At 38.9% G+C, this 12,523-nt stretch overlaps 2 protein-coding genes across 6 annotated transcripts in view; one reads left to right on the forward strand and one right to left on the reverse strand.

Moving 5' to 3' along the window:
• The first annotated feature begins 225 nt into the window (after window positions 1-225).
• LOC121945197 (meprin A subunit beta-like) overlaps window positions 226-12,523 on the forward strand; it is a 55,355-nt gene continuing 43,057 nt past the window's right edge. For 2 of the 3 annotated variants that reach the window (XM_088084296.1, XM_042489251.2), the window contains exons 1-2: window positions 1,655-2,001; window positions 2,631-2,727. The gene's annotated coding sequence lies outside the window, so the exon portion shown is untranslated. Of the gene's footprint in view, window positions 533-1,654; window positions 2,002-2,630; window positions 2,728-12,523 lie in introns of those variants that run through there. The other variant, XM_088084295.1, reaches the window with a different exon arrangement.
• apoc1 (apolipoprotein C1) lies at window positions 8,753-11,777 on the reverse strand. 3 transcript variants are annotated; one of them, XM_088084300.1, is made up of 4 exons: window positions 11,626-11,777; window positions 11,194-11,263; window positions 10,953-11,088; window positions 8,753-9,343 (listed from the first exon to the last, which is right to left on the reverse strand). In XM_088084300.1, the coding sequence occupies exons 2-4, from the start codon at window positions 11,246-11,248 to the stop codon at window positions 9,283-9,285; spliced, it is 252 nt and encodes an 83-aa protein (XP_087940426.1). In that variant the 5' UTR covers window positions 11,249-11,263; window positions 11,626-11,777; the 3' UTR covers window positions 8,753-9,282. The 3 variants fall into 3 exon arrangements, with proteins under 3 accessions (XP_087940426.1, XP_087940427.1, XP_087940425.1); XM_088084301.1 differs by lacking the exons at window positions 10,953-11,088; window positions 11,194-11,263; window positions 11,626-11,777 and adding exons at window positions 9,444-9,579; window positions 9,685-9,754; window positions 10,123-10,796; XM_088084299.1 differs by lacking the exon at window positions 8,753-9,343 and adding an exon at window positions 10,261-10,852 and having other exon boundaries at window positions 11,626-11,771.

Raw genomic sequence — 12,523 nt, forward strand, 5'->3', positions numbered from 1 at the left:
CTTTATGTTTGGGCCTCGTTCACCAGAATAGGCCCAGACAGCTGCACAAACAGGAAAGAGAAATGATTTAAAGAAATGTCCATAATAGACTTGTCACGTCTCCGGAGAAACCATATATTTTATGTCCTTGTTATATACTAAATAGAAATTGTAATTTCACAGCAAATTATGCCATGGACATGGACACATTTCTTAACATTAGCAGCTGAGCACCTTTCCTGTCAGTTTTAGGGTCAATATTACAGGGCCTTTACTGGAAGGATAGTTCTCAGTTAGTACTTACCTGGCTTTCTTGTGGAGCACTTCAAACTCAGGCTTGGTTTGCAGGTCCTCAGTAAAGTTTGCAGTGACCCGTTCCTCCGCATTGTCTTTGAATTGTATCACATGGGGAGCAGCGGATGGCTCCAGCTTTATAAGCATTCAGGAGAGTCTTTTAGAGTCTATTTCTCATTTTAACAGATGTCTGAACAAGCCGCTCTGATGGTGTGGGAATCTCACACAGGCTCATGGAGACTGGAATGAAATCAGAATGGTAGGACTGTTAAGATAAACCAGTGTTTTAGAAATTAAAACCAGAAAAATGCTATCTATGTAAATCCTTCTTTTGGAGGAATCATCATAGAACCGAAGAAAAGCTGCTTTGCATATCATGGTGTCTCTGGGTGCATTGCGAATTGCATACTTAATCTTTTTGCTCTTATTATGTACTGCAGCTGCCCTTTCAAGGTATTCACTGTTGTATTAAGTTTGCACACAATCGGGACATACTACTTCTGCATTACAATGCATCCTGAACTTTGACCCTCTTGCTCATATATCCATTATCTTGGAGCTCAAAGAAAATACCATTCACTGAGCTCGCCAGAGACGGAAATTGACCCGAAGAACTCTGCTGTTAGTATAAGTGCTTACATTATAGATTCAAACATTTTATATGAATACAATTAGCCTACATATGCATTTTTTCTATTATTGTTTTGTTCATTTTCTTGCTGTTGGTGGTCTCTATGATTTTTTTGTTCACTTAAACGATCAATTTTCCAATTATTACCATTTGACTAGTCTTCAGCCACTTTAATGTGCTGTCTTTGCAGTGTCTGTCAACTGTCAAATAGCTGTCATCTGCCTGCAGCTCAGCTGACGTGACATATCTCTGCCTGTGCAGAGGTTTGTGGGTCAGAATATTCAGAAAAGCATGCTGTCTTGCAAACTACAAAATCCAAACGGATGTAGTAAAACATCCTGGTATTTTTGGTATACTGAATTTGACATTCTGAGACATACTTGATCTTTTTCTGGTATCTTATATATTATAGTAATATGGATGTTGGATCGCACAGTCTCAGGGTAATTGTATCCAATCTCAGATTTCTTTGACCAGTATTCAATGTGTTATTTCAGTCTTTATCTTGTATGCCAGCCACAGATAAATAAGAGTAGGAACCAGCCACGAAATGCAGTCCATTAAATTAGTGCAAGACAAAAAACATGTTAAATTTGATCATTTTTACAACAAGGAATGGCTAAAAATGAACAATATAACAATCCAGTACCTAAATGCTTTATAAAATAGATGTTTCAGTGAAGTCTTTTCATATGTAGCATCAGAAAAGAAGCTGTAAAGGCTGCTGCAGTAAGACGAGTGATTACCTGCTGTTGTGTTGGATGTACAGATCCAAGATGTGATAGTCTTCTCTGCAAGAGAGTTTTCTCAGCTCACATCTGCACAGGATGATATAGAGGGGGATTGCAAATAAAAGTGTGCATGCACATTTACACACACACACACACACACACACACACACACACGTTCACCTTAACAAAGTCTAGAGTACACGACATTTACTTTAAATGTTGTTTTTTTGTGCCTTTATTTGATAGGACAGCTTTAGGGTAAACGGGGGACAGAGATAGAGGATGATATACAGCAAAGGGCAACAGGTTGGAATTGAACCTGCAGCAAGGACATAGCCTTTGTACTTTGGGTGCCTTCTCTACCAGGTGAGCAACTGGGCACAAAATATGACAGTGCACGTATGTTATAAGTGGAACATCTTCTGTGGCAAACAAACCTTTAAAGCAGCTCAGGTGTTGTTAAGGAAAGAAATTTTTTGAGCATCTCAAAGTCAAATGGTCAGCAGGTCAATCAACCAGGACATTTCTAGATATGATGCACTGTACCCAGAACAAGGCATGCTGGGATTTCTACCTGTACCATTAACCATCACAATCTGAGACAGACTCCATGCAGGATGATACACAAACAGTTTTATAATGATCTAAGTTTATTTATTTATTTCATTTTACACTGTATTTTTCTTTTAATCTGTCTGTCCTAACCTTTACATTAATGCAAATATTAGCACTTAATGACAGCAGCAGCCACTAAAATTGGGGGATTTATTTGTTTAATAGCAGGACTGAATGTAACTTGTTGAATGTATTTCAAGGGAAATGTCAACTACAGCAGCAGCGCACCTTTTCATACCAAGAAACTGCAGGTTATTCTCATAAATGCTGTATAGATACCATGTCATATATGTTAATGAATTTACCTCCTCACATATTTTATTCATTGTTGCCTTGAAATATTCCCTCTTATGATCTTCATCTCTTCCTATTTCTCGCAGAACAAGCTGGGTTCGTACAACAACATCTACTACAGAGACTGACATAACCAGCAAAACATGATGAAACCTTAAGACATGATCAGTTCACCATCGAGTGGTAAGAATATTCATTTATTGTCAGCTTGTCTTAAGTTTTGAGGGGGTTGATCAGTTGGATTGGTTACTTTCAGTGGCTTCTAATTGCCAGTGGTTGTCTGGATCTTCTACCACACAGAGCTTTTGACATGAGAGGCCCATTAAACGTAACAGAAGTCTTCCTGGAGAGTCGGGTTGTATTGGGGCTGGTGTCTGAGCCAAAAGTTGGCCACATGCTGAAGAGATATTTGTCAGTCAGGAGGAATAAAGACGCCATAAGCTCAGAATTACAGAAAGTGAGACTGAAGATCTAGAGACCGTACCTTGCAACAGTAAGATGAGACCGAAAACAAGCTCTTTTACATGCATCTGCCATGAGAAACACAACTGTCAGCAGTTCATGCGTCATGTTATTATTTTTACAATGCAAGAGTTGTCTGCCAAGTCAATCAATTTGCAGTGCAAGTTAGATGTCACAATTACTGTTTTCTCCCCACATTACTATAAATCAGTTCTGTCTGCAATAAATTCATCTGAATATCAAAGAAAATCCCCCGATTTCAAATCAAATGTGTCCATTCAAAACTAATATGTGCAAAGGAGTGACTAGAGCAGCATTTCCATCAGCAGGTCAGTTCCTTTCAGTACATAGTTTTTTGCATTTCCATTTTGAAAAGTTGTGTATGGTTCCTTTGGTACCTTTGAAACTGTCCTAATTTTTAGGGGCACCTAGCACACTGATCCAGCAATAAAAGGTGGAGCTAGAAACACTGCAGTCCATTAATTGGTCAGTAGAAAATCAGCCCTCTGTGCTTAGGGCTGAACTGTGGCTGGTTTAACCGCTGTTCCTACCATCACAGTTTTTTAACACATTTGTAAATTAAAAATAAAAATTTAAATGATGTTTCACAGCCTTTAGCAGCAACTGAGAAAAATAATAATTTCATTAACTAGGCTGACTGCTGGCAACTTTTAAGGTTGAAATTATACCTTTGATGTTACTCCATCATGAGCTGACAACGTGACAACAACACATCTTAAATTACAATATGACAACTTTGACCACTCCATCTGTTTTTAATGTCTCTTTTGGATGACATACGCTTTTAGTAAGCTTTTAAGAAATGTATATTAATCGTGACTAGATTATATGACAGCCATATTCTAATCCTCACTTAGAGAAAAAAACGTCAGAGTGTTGTTCCCGTTGCCCTTGGACAGCGCTAAACCCCTGCTCATCCTCATTAAAGTTTTTTTGGGGGGAGATGTAAAGGATGTCCTATGATGTAAAGCCTTCTGAGGCACATAGTGACTCATGATAACAGGCTTTATAAATAAAATTGACTTGACAAGGAGTCAATGCGCAAACCCACTATTTATAAATATCTCATGGAGAGTGACTCTAACTCCAGCCTGCTCTTTTTTGTTCTGAAAATGTTGCCATGCAGCCCTTTTTCTGTGGACAATAAATGGGGTACAGACTTCACTCTCAGTGAACACAATAAAACAGTTAGGGCTGCTAAATAGGGCAGTGAGTGACAACAAACTCACCCTCATGTAAGAGTACTGTCTGCGGTGGAAAAGCTAAATAGATCTAGGGTCTAGGTATATGTCCTTACGTGTTACTTGTGGTTCCAAAGGTGCTATACCAACAGCTTTTGATAGAAGTGCTGCTAAAGTTTAATTTTACCTTTTCCTCCAGCTCTGGCCAACAAAAGCTGAATCAAACAAGTGTTACTGAGACGTTTTATTTGTATTAGGTGACTGCAACAACATGCACATTGGTCCAGATCAGATGACCATTCACAGTGCTGTTTTATAAATAATTTTTTGACAAACATCTGAGAGACAGCAAAGCAACAGGTCTTTGACTAAAATATTACAAACATAAAGTAGGAATCTGTTCTCTCTTAGTGTCTCTTAGACTGTTTTGATATTACAAATAAGAAAACACTGATAATTGTTTTGAAAATTTTATAAGATTTCAAAGACTAAGAACTTAAAAGCAACAGTGAAACCTGACCTTCGCTTGTGTCACATGAAACTACTTCTATTTTTCACAAATATTTGTGTGATTTGTTTTTCTTTCCTGTTTAATGTTTTTTTTTAATGCCAATGTAAATGTTTGATCTGCAGATCGTGAACTCTTGATATCTTTTAGCGATCAACATTAGCTGAGTTCAGTAACTGTCGGGGCGCCCTTTGGAATCAGATTTCTCAACCCATTAGGTGGGTGTTGATATGTATTCAGGTTAGTCAAAGTCTCTGTGCCTCCGAATGTGTGTTTTTATTATGTCAGTACTTAATATCACTTACTGATATTTACACCGTTATGCCATGGCCAGAGAAAGGCTCTGTGCTTGCTGCATGTCCAGAATGGGAACATCTCAATAGTTCTCATTCATTAGTTAACAGCTCATAACTACATCGCACTCACAAACTTGATCTCACAGCTGTGTAAACACATTGGGTTGAGATTTTTTCTTTTTTTTAAATTGTGTGTGTTTTTTTTAAACATTGTACTGTTCTATCGTAGTGTGTTAAGGTGACTGAATGGGTGAACAAATGAATTGATTCATGGCACACTTTTTTATATCATACATTTCAATCTTTGGGTTTGGGGCACAGAATCAAGTATTTTCAAGTCAAAAGACTCAAGTCCAAGTGAAGTCACGAGTCAGCACGAGTGGTGTTAAAAGTCCAATTCAAGTTGCAAGTCTTTTTTGATTCTGTCAAGTTGAGTCTAAAGCAAGTGGCAAACTCCGGGACTGAAAATGAAGCTAGCGCAGAATTGACAGCTCCTGTAATGGCCAGTGGAGGCTGACTCCAGAAGCCAGTCAATCCCCATAGACCCCAACACGTTCTCATCCCAAGTCATCGCGTATTGCCACTTTGTCAGTGGACTTTTGCATCTACATATTATGCTCGAGCTATCCACCTGTGTCCGCTGCTGACATTCCTTGAAGCTGCACATTAAAAGCGCATGGTTAAATTAGGCAACAAAAGCAGGTTGTTTGATTTAGAAAAAAACATCTAGGTTAGGCTCAACATTAATACTGCAGGCAAACAGCAGGGATCTTTCGGCTCCTTATATTACATCGTTACCGGCAGCGTTTCAACCTGATGCCGTCTGGCAGCGTTAGCATACGGTCACAACAGGTTCCATTTGGCCAAGATATAAACTGACGGCGCCAATCTGCGTATTATACTGCCGTGCTAGTTACGCCAACCAGCAGCTTATCATAACACAGAGCATTGTTCTGTCCAGTGTTGTATTCTGTACAGATTGTAAATCCCTTTAAATTCACTACTCAGTGAAATGGCTGAAAATGATGTGCTCAGTGACTAACCAAGAAGTAGAAGTAGTTGTATCTTAAACTAATTGAAGCAAATGTAATTTAACATTAGTTTAATATGATGCAATGTGATACTTATCTGTGACCTCTGCAAACCATCTGCTGACCTCTGTCACCCTGTTCTCTTCATGGGAAAAGATTTCAATGTACTGGGACACCTGGTTGATTATTAACGCAGTATAAACAGTGACTTTAGCCCAGGAGTTGTGAAATGCCAGAAAAGCAGCAGTGTTGGCACTTGCCCTTTGGTACAACCTATTGACACAAATCAGCTGTTATCTGCCAGACGCTGCTGGCTGTTCTTTGGTAAAGTAATCAACTTTAGCGCCCACTCATTTGATATCAACCCTAGTGCAAACTAATTACTAGGCTGAAGTTCTTGAAATTCACATAATCCCATTAATGCTTGGTTGTTTAATTAAATCAGGGTAAACTTGTTTTTGATGATCTGGAATTGGTAGTGTTTTTATTGAATGTGTTTGTAAATGATAATAAGAAATACAGCATCAAAAGAAGTTTAGCTACATCTAATACAGCATTTGTTTGTTTTTCCTCTGAACAGAAATGTCTTACAAGTCTGCTCTTAAATACAAAAAACAACAGCAAAAATCTCATCATGAAAATGGGACTTTATTATCAGGATTAAGTACAATGAAATACAGATGCTCCTCGTTTTAACATAACACTGATTGTGCTCTGATTGCATCAGTAGAAACTCTTAAATGATGAACTGCAAGCCTTGAAACAGTTCGAGTTAAACAACGGCCTCTCTTAATCTGTTAATATTCTAACCAGTGGCACCCAGAGTTTTTCATAGGGGTTTCAAGATAGGGCCACCAAAAATCTTGGGGTGGTACACAAAAACCAAAAGCTGTAACTGAATTTCAGGACTTGTATTATGATGTTGAAGTATATGGGGTAGTTGAAAACTACAGGGAGCATTAATAAATTGCATACTGATAGGCTTAGAATTATTTTGCAGTTAAAATTATTAATTACCTGATGTGCATAGACTTACATTAAAACTTAAAAATCGAAGGCAAATGAGCTCAGTAGGATGACTTTGAAGTATATCAAAAGTAATCCAAAGCAGTCTTTTTTTTAGTATATTTTTAGATATGGATTCATTAATTCAAGTAAATCAGTGTTTAATGTATAAAAAATGCAAAGACAGAAAATTCAGCCTGCAATTACATTTAATTTCCTAGTTGTAAAATGTAATCTTTAAAATAAATTAATCAGTAAATCTAAAATTACTTTGTTCATGCCACTTTCTTCTATAAAGTTTCCCTTGTCTTAAGAAATGTCCAAAACATATTGCCTTTAACTTAAAAGACAAGTGACACTTCTTTCCAAAAATTAAAAGAAAAGGAATTTGGGATGCTTTGAATTTGAAACTAATCTCAACCCATCAACCAGCTTCTTAAACTTGACTTATTTGCTGAGTACACTCACTTCTTATTTTATCTCTGTTGAGAAATGTGGATGTTAACACACAATTAATTTGAAAATGGGAAAAAAACTTTTTTTAAATGTCTTTATTTCACTTTTCCACAAAGTTTCTTCAAAAAGATTACATTTAAATTATTTTACCAAAAAAAAAAACCCAAAAAAACACCTCTTTACAAAGAGGGAACATAACCATTTTGTGTGGTGAGCAGAGCGGTGAGAGCAGGTCAGAGGGCAGGTTGTAGGATGGAGGCAGGGACCTGTTTACTGGGTTGAGTCCGTTAAGCGGGTCTTCAGCCAATCAAACCCTCTCTGGAGCAAGTCCCTGAAGAGGAAGAGGACAAAAACCGCATTAGCTGAGAATCAAAATGTGCGTGTGAATATCTGCGTATATGCTAATTTACTATATGTGTGCGCACGCTTACCTTGACTTGTTTACAATTCCACTCCCTGTTATTCCATCAACGACAGTCCTGGCCTGCTCAGTCAGCGCTTTGCCCACCTCAGTCAACTGGTTGCGAGCGTTGGCAAATCTCTGTTCCACGGTGTCGTCCTGAGCCTCTGCAGGTTAGACCGATCGACAGAGACAAAGTTAAACAATTTGGTTTAAAGGGAAGAACAAAACGAAGGCTATTTTTCAAAGGCCATAATTAACACAAGACCTACCCGTGTATGCGACCAAAGCCAGCATCAGCACGGCAACGGCAAGGTACAGTCTCATCTTGGCTGTGACTCTCTGAGGAGGAAGAACAGACGCAGGTTGCGGTTCATTCGTGTTGCGCAAAAAAGACGTTTTTATGGCACAAGGATCAAAACAGTTTAAAATAAACACCCCTGTGCGTCAGCACCGCCGCAACTGGATAGCTCCCTTTAGGTCCAGTCCATCCGTTACAATTTCATCATTAAAAACTAAAAGCTCAATACCCTACTATCTTTGAATTTTCTCAATTGTGTTTTACCATATTTAATCCTTAAAAAATTAGAAAAGTGCATAAATTCAAACAAGTTAGTGTTAAAAAGCTATATGCTTTAGCGTCAGCGTCTTGTATTTAAGAATAATTGATTTAATTTCTAGGAAAGATGAAAAATAAATGTCAAACAAACCTGCTGTCCGTCTCAGAGGAGGGAAAAAAGTTGTGTGTGTTTGAGTGTCTGTGTGTGTTCCTCTTTGTACGCCGCTCGGTTCTTGGAGGGTGCCGCAAAACACCAGACTTCAGTCAACAACATGTACACGTGGAGACCTTGAGGTGTCACTGCTCCCTTTATTGACCAGTACTACCAGTACTGATGATAAACACGCCACAGAGCAAATCAGCTACGTGCCCAATTAAATAATGATGTAAGACTGCGCCGCACACGCATGAGGTGATCTAGTTAAACACAATTATCCGCAACCACTGTGTGCAGTCTTTAATCAACATTTGCAAAGGGAAAGTGAATGCGCTTGAATTTGAAACTAATCTCAACCCATCAACCAGCTTCTTAAACTTGACTTATTTGCTGAGTACACTCACTTCTTATTTTATCTCTGTTGAGAAATGTGGATGTTAACACACAATTAATTTGAAAATGGGAAAAAAACTTTTTTTAAATGTCTTTATTTCACTTTTCCACAAAGTTTCTTCAAAAAGATTACATTTAAATTATTTTACCAAAAAAAAACCCCCAAAAAAACACCTCTTTACAAAGAGGGAACATAACCATTTTGTGTGGTGAGCAGAGCGGTGAGAGCAGGTCAGAGGGCAGGTTGTAGGATGGAGGCAGGGACCTGTTTACTGGGTTGAGTCCGTTAAGCTGGTCTTCAGCCAATCAAACCCTCTCTGGAGCAAGTCCCTGAAGAGGAAGAGGACAAAAACCGCATTAGCTGAGAATCAAAATGTGCGTGTGAATATCTGCGTATATGCTAATTTACTATATGTGTGCGCACGCTTACCTTGACTTGTTTACAATTCCACTCCCTGTTATTCCATCAACGACAGTCCTGGCCTTCTCAGTCAGCGTTTTGCCCACCTCAGTCAACTGGTTGCGAGCGTTGGCAAATCTCTGTTCCACGGTGTCGTCCTGAGCCTCTGCAGGTTAGACCGATCGACAGAGACAAAGTTAAACAATTTGGTTTAAAGGGAAGAACAAAACGAAGGCTATTTTTCAAAGGCCATAATTAACACAAGACCTACCCGTGTATGCGACCAAAGCCAGCATCAGCACGGCAACGGCAAGGTACAGTCTCATCTTGGCTGTGACTCTCTGAGGAGGAAGAACAGACGCAGGTTGCGGTTCATTCGTGTTGCGCAAAAAAGACGTTTTTATGGCACAAGGATAAAAACAGTTTAAAATAAACACCCCTGTGCGTCAGCACCGCCGCAACCGGATAGCTCCCTTTAGGTCCAGTCCATCCGTTACAATTTCATCATTAAAAACTAAAAGCTCAATACCCTACTATCTTTGAATTTTCTCAATTGTGTTTTACCATATTTAATTCTTAAAAAGTGAGAAAAGTGCATAAATTCAAACAAGTCATTGTTTAAAAGCTATATGCTTTAGCGTCAGCGTCTTCTATTTAAGAATAATTGATTTAATTTCTAGGAAAGATGAAAAATAAATGTCAAACAAACCTGCTGTCCGTCTCAGAGGAGGGAAAAAAGTTGTGTGTGTTTGAGTGTCTGTGTGTGTTCCTCTTTGTACGCCGCTCGGTTCTTGGAGGGTGCCGCAAAACACCAGACTTCAGTCAACAACATGTACACGTGGAGACCTTGAGGTGTCACTGCTCCCTTTATTGACCAGTACTACCAGTACTGATGATAAACACGCCACAGAGCAAATCAGCTACGTGCCCAATTAAATAATGATGTAAGACTGCGCCGCACACGCATGAGGTGATCTAGTTAAACACAATTATCCGCAACCACTGTGTGCAGTCTTTAATCAACATTTGCAAAGGGAAAGTGAATGCGCTTGAATTTGAAACTAATCTCAACCCATCAACCAGCTTCTTAAACTTGACTTATTTGCTGAGTACACTCACTTCTTATTTTATCTCTGTTGAGAAATGTGGATGTTAACACACAATTAATTTGAAAATGGGAAAAAAACTTTTTTTAAATGTCTTTATTTCACTTTTCCACAAAGTTTCTTCAAAAAGATTACATTTAAATTATTTTACCAAAAAAAAAACCCCCAAAAAAACACCTCTTTACAAAGAGGGAACATAACCATTTTGTGTGGTGAGCAGAGCGGTGAGAGCAGGTCAGAGGGCAGGTTGTAGGATGGAGGCAGGGACCTGTTTACTGGGTTGAGTCCGTTAAGCGGGTCTTCAGCCAATCAAACCCTCTCTGGAGCAAGTCCCTGAAGAGGAAGAGGACAAAAACCGCATTAGCTGAGAATCAAAATGTGCGTGTGAATATCTGCGTATATGCTATTTTACTATATGTGTGCGCACGCTTACCTTGACTTGGTTACAATTTCACTCCCTTTTACTTCATCAATGAATGTCTTGGCCTGCTCAGTCAGCGCTTTGCCCGCCTCAGTCAACTGGTTGCGAGCGTTGGCAAATCTCTGTTCCACGGTGTCGTCCTGAGCCTCTGCAGGTTAGACCGATCGACAGAGACAAAGTTACACAACTTGGTTTAAAGGGAAGAACAAAACGAAGGCTATTTTTCAAAGGCCATAATTAACACAAGACCTACCCGTGTATGCGACCAAAGCCAGCATCAGCACGGCAACGGCAAGGTACAGTCTCATCTTGGCTGTGACTCTCTGAGGAGGAAGAACAGACGCAGGTTGCGGTTCATTCGTGTTGCGCAAAAAAGACGTTTTCTTGGCACAAGGATCAAAACAGTTTAAAATAAACACCCCTGTGCGTCAGCACCGCCGCAACCGGATAGCTCCCTTTAGGTCCAGTCCATCCGTTACAATTTCATCATTAAAAACTAAAAGCTCAATACCCTACTATCTTTGAATTTTCTCAATTGTGTTTTACCACAAAAAAAAAAGTGAGAAAAGTGCATAAATTCAAACAAGTCATTGTTTAAAAGCTATATGCTTTAGCGTCAGCGTCTTCTATTTAAGAATAATTGATTTAATTTCTAGGAAAGATGAAAAATAAATGTCAAACAAACCTGCTGTCCGTCTCAGAGGAGGGAAAAAAGTTGTGTGTGTTTGAGTGTCTGTGTGTGTTCCTCTTTGTACGCCGCTCGGTTCTTGGAGGGTGCCGCAAAACACCAGACTTCAGTCAACAACATGTACACGTGGAGACCTTGAGGTGTCACTGCTCCCTTTATTGACCAGTACTACCAGTACTGATGATAAACACGCCACAGAGCAAATCAGCTACGTGCCCAATTAAATAATAATGTAAGACTGCGCCGCACACGCATGAGGTGATCTAGTTAAACACAATTATCCGCAACCACTGTGTGCAGTCTTTAATCAACATTTGCAAAGGGAAAGTGAATGAATACCAGTGGCTGAGTGTTTGTATTAGCAGGAATGTGTCCCTGAGGCACATGTAGTGTAAAATAAAATAATGATGTGATCAGAGTTTATCCGTCAGCTGCAATGGTGTCAATAGATAAGGTGAGATGCAATGCAGGAGGAACATAGTTCAGAAATGATAAAGTTATTGCTAATAGACTTGAGCTATTTGGAAGCTCCTTTGGACCTGAAGTGTTGACCAAACATGAACTCAAATAGCCTCACATTTATTGGTAATGGCTAGTCAAGTTTTTTTAGTTTGTTTGTTTTTTTTTGTTTTTTTTTAAATATCAAGCAACTGGACTGCTTCAGATTCAAATACGTGTGTCCTAGGACTGAAAATATTTGTTTGTGAGAATGATGTACTTTCACATCATGTAGATTTTCCTTGAAATTAAGTTCGTTTTTTGTCTTGTCTCATTTTTTTATGTATCAAGTAGTGATGGATGAAATACTAAAAGCCATAGTTGAGTAAAAGTACAGATATCTTACCAGAAAATGACCAGTAGAAGTTAATTTGTCTATTAGAATAATACTTGCATA

This window comes from Plectropomus leopardus, chromosome 11 (assembly GCF_026936395.1).
Source record: "Plectropomus leopardus strain MGB_pleo_1.0 chromosome 11, ASM2693639v1, whole genome shotgun sequence".
In the NCBI taxonomy this organism is placed as follows: domain Eukaryota; kingdom Metazoa; phylum Chordata; class Actinopteri; order Perciformes; family Serranidae; genus Plectropomus; species Plectropomus leopardus.

Excerpts from the sequence above, each read along its gene's own strand:
- apoc1 (XM_088084300.1), bottom strand. The coding sequence starts at position 11,248 with ATGAGACTGTACCTTGCCGTTGCCGTGCTGATGCTGGCTTTGGTCGCA. Across the intron at positions 11,089-11,193 it reads GGCTTTGGTCGCATACACGG|AGGCTCAGGACGACACCGTG; the intron begins GTAGGTCTTGTG and ends TCTAACCTGCAG. Across the intron at positions 9,344-10,952 it reads GAAATTGTAACCAAGTCAAG|GGACTTGCTCCAGAGAGGGT; the intron begins GTAAGCGTGCGC and ends CTTCCTCTTCAG.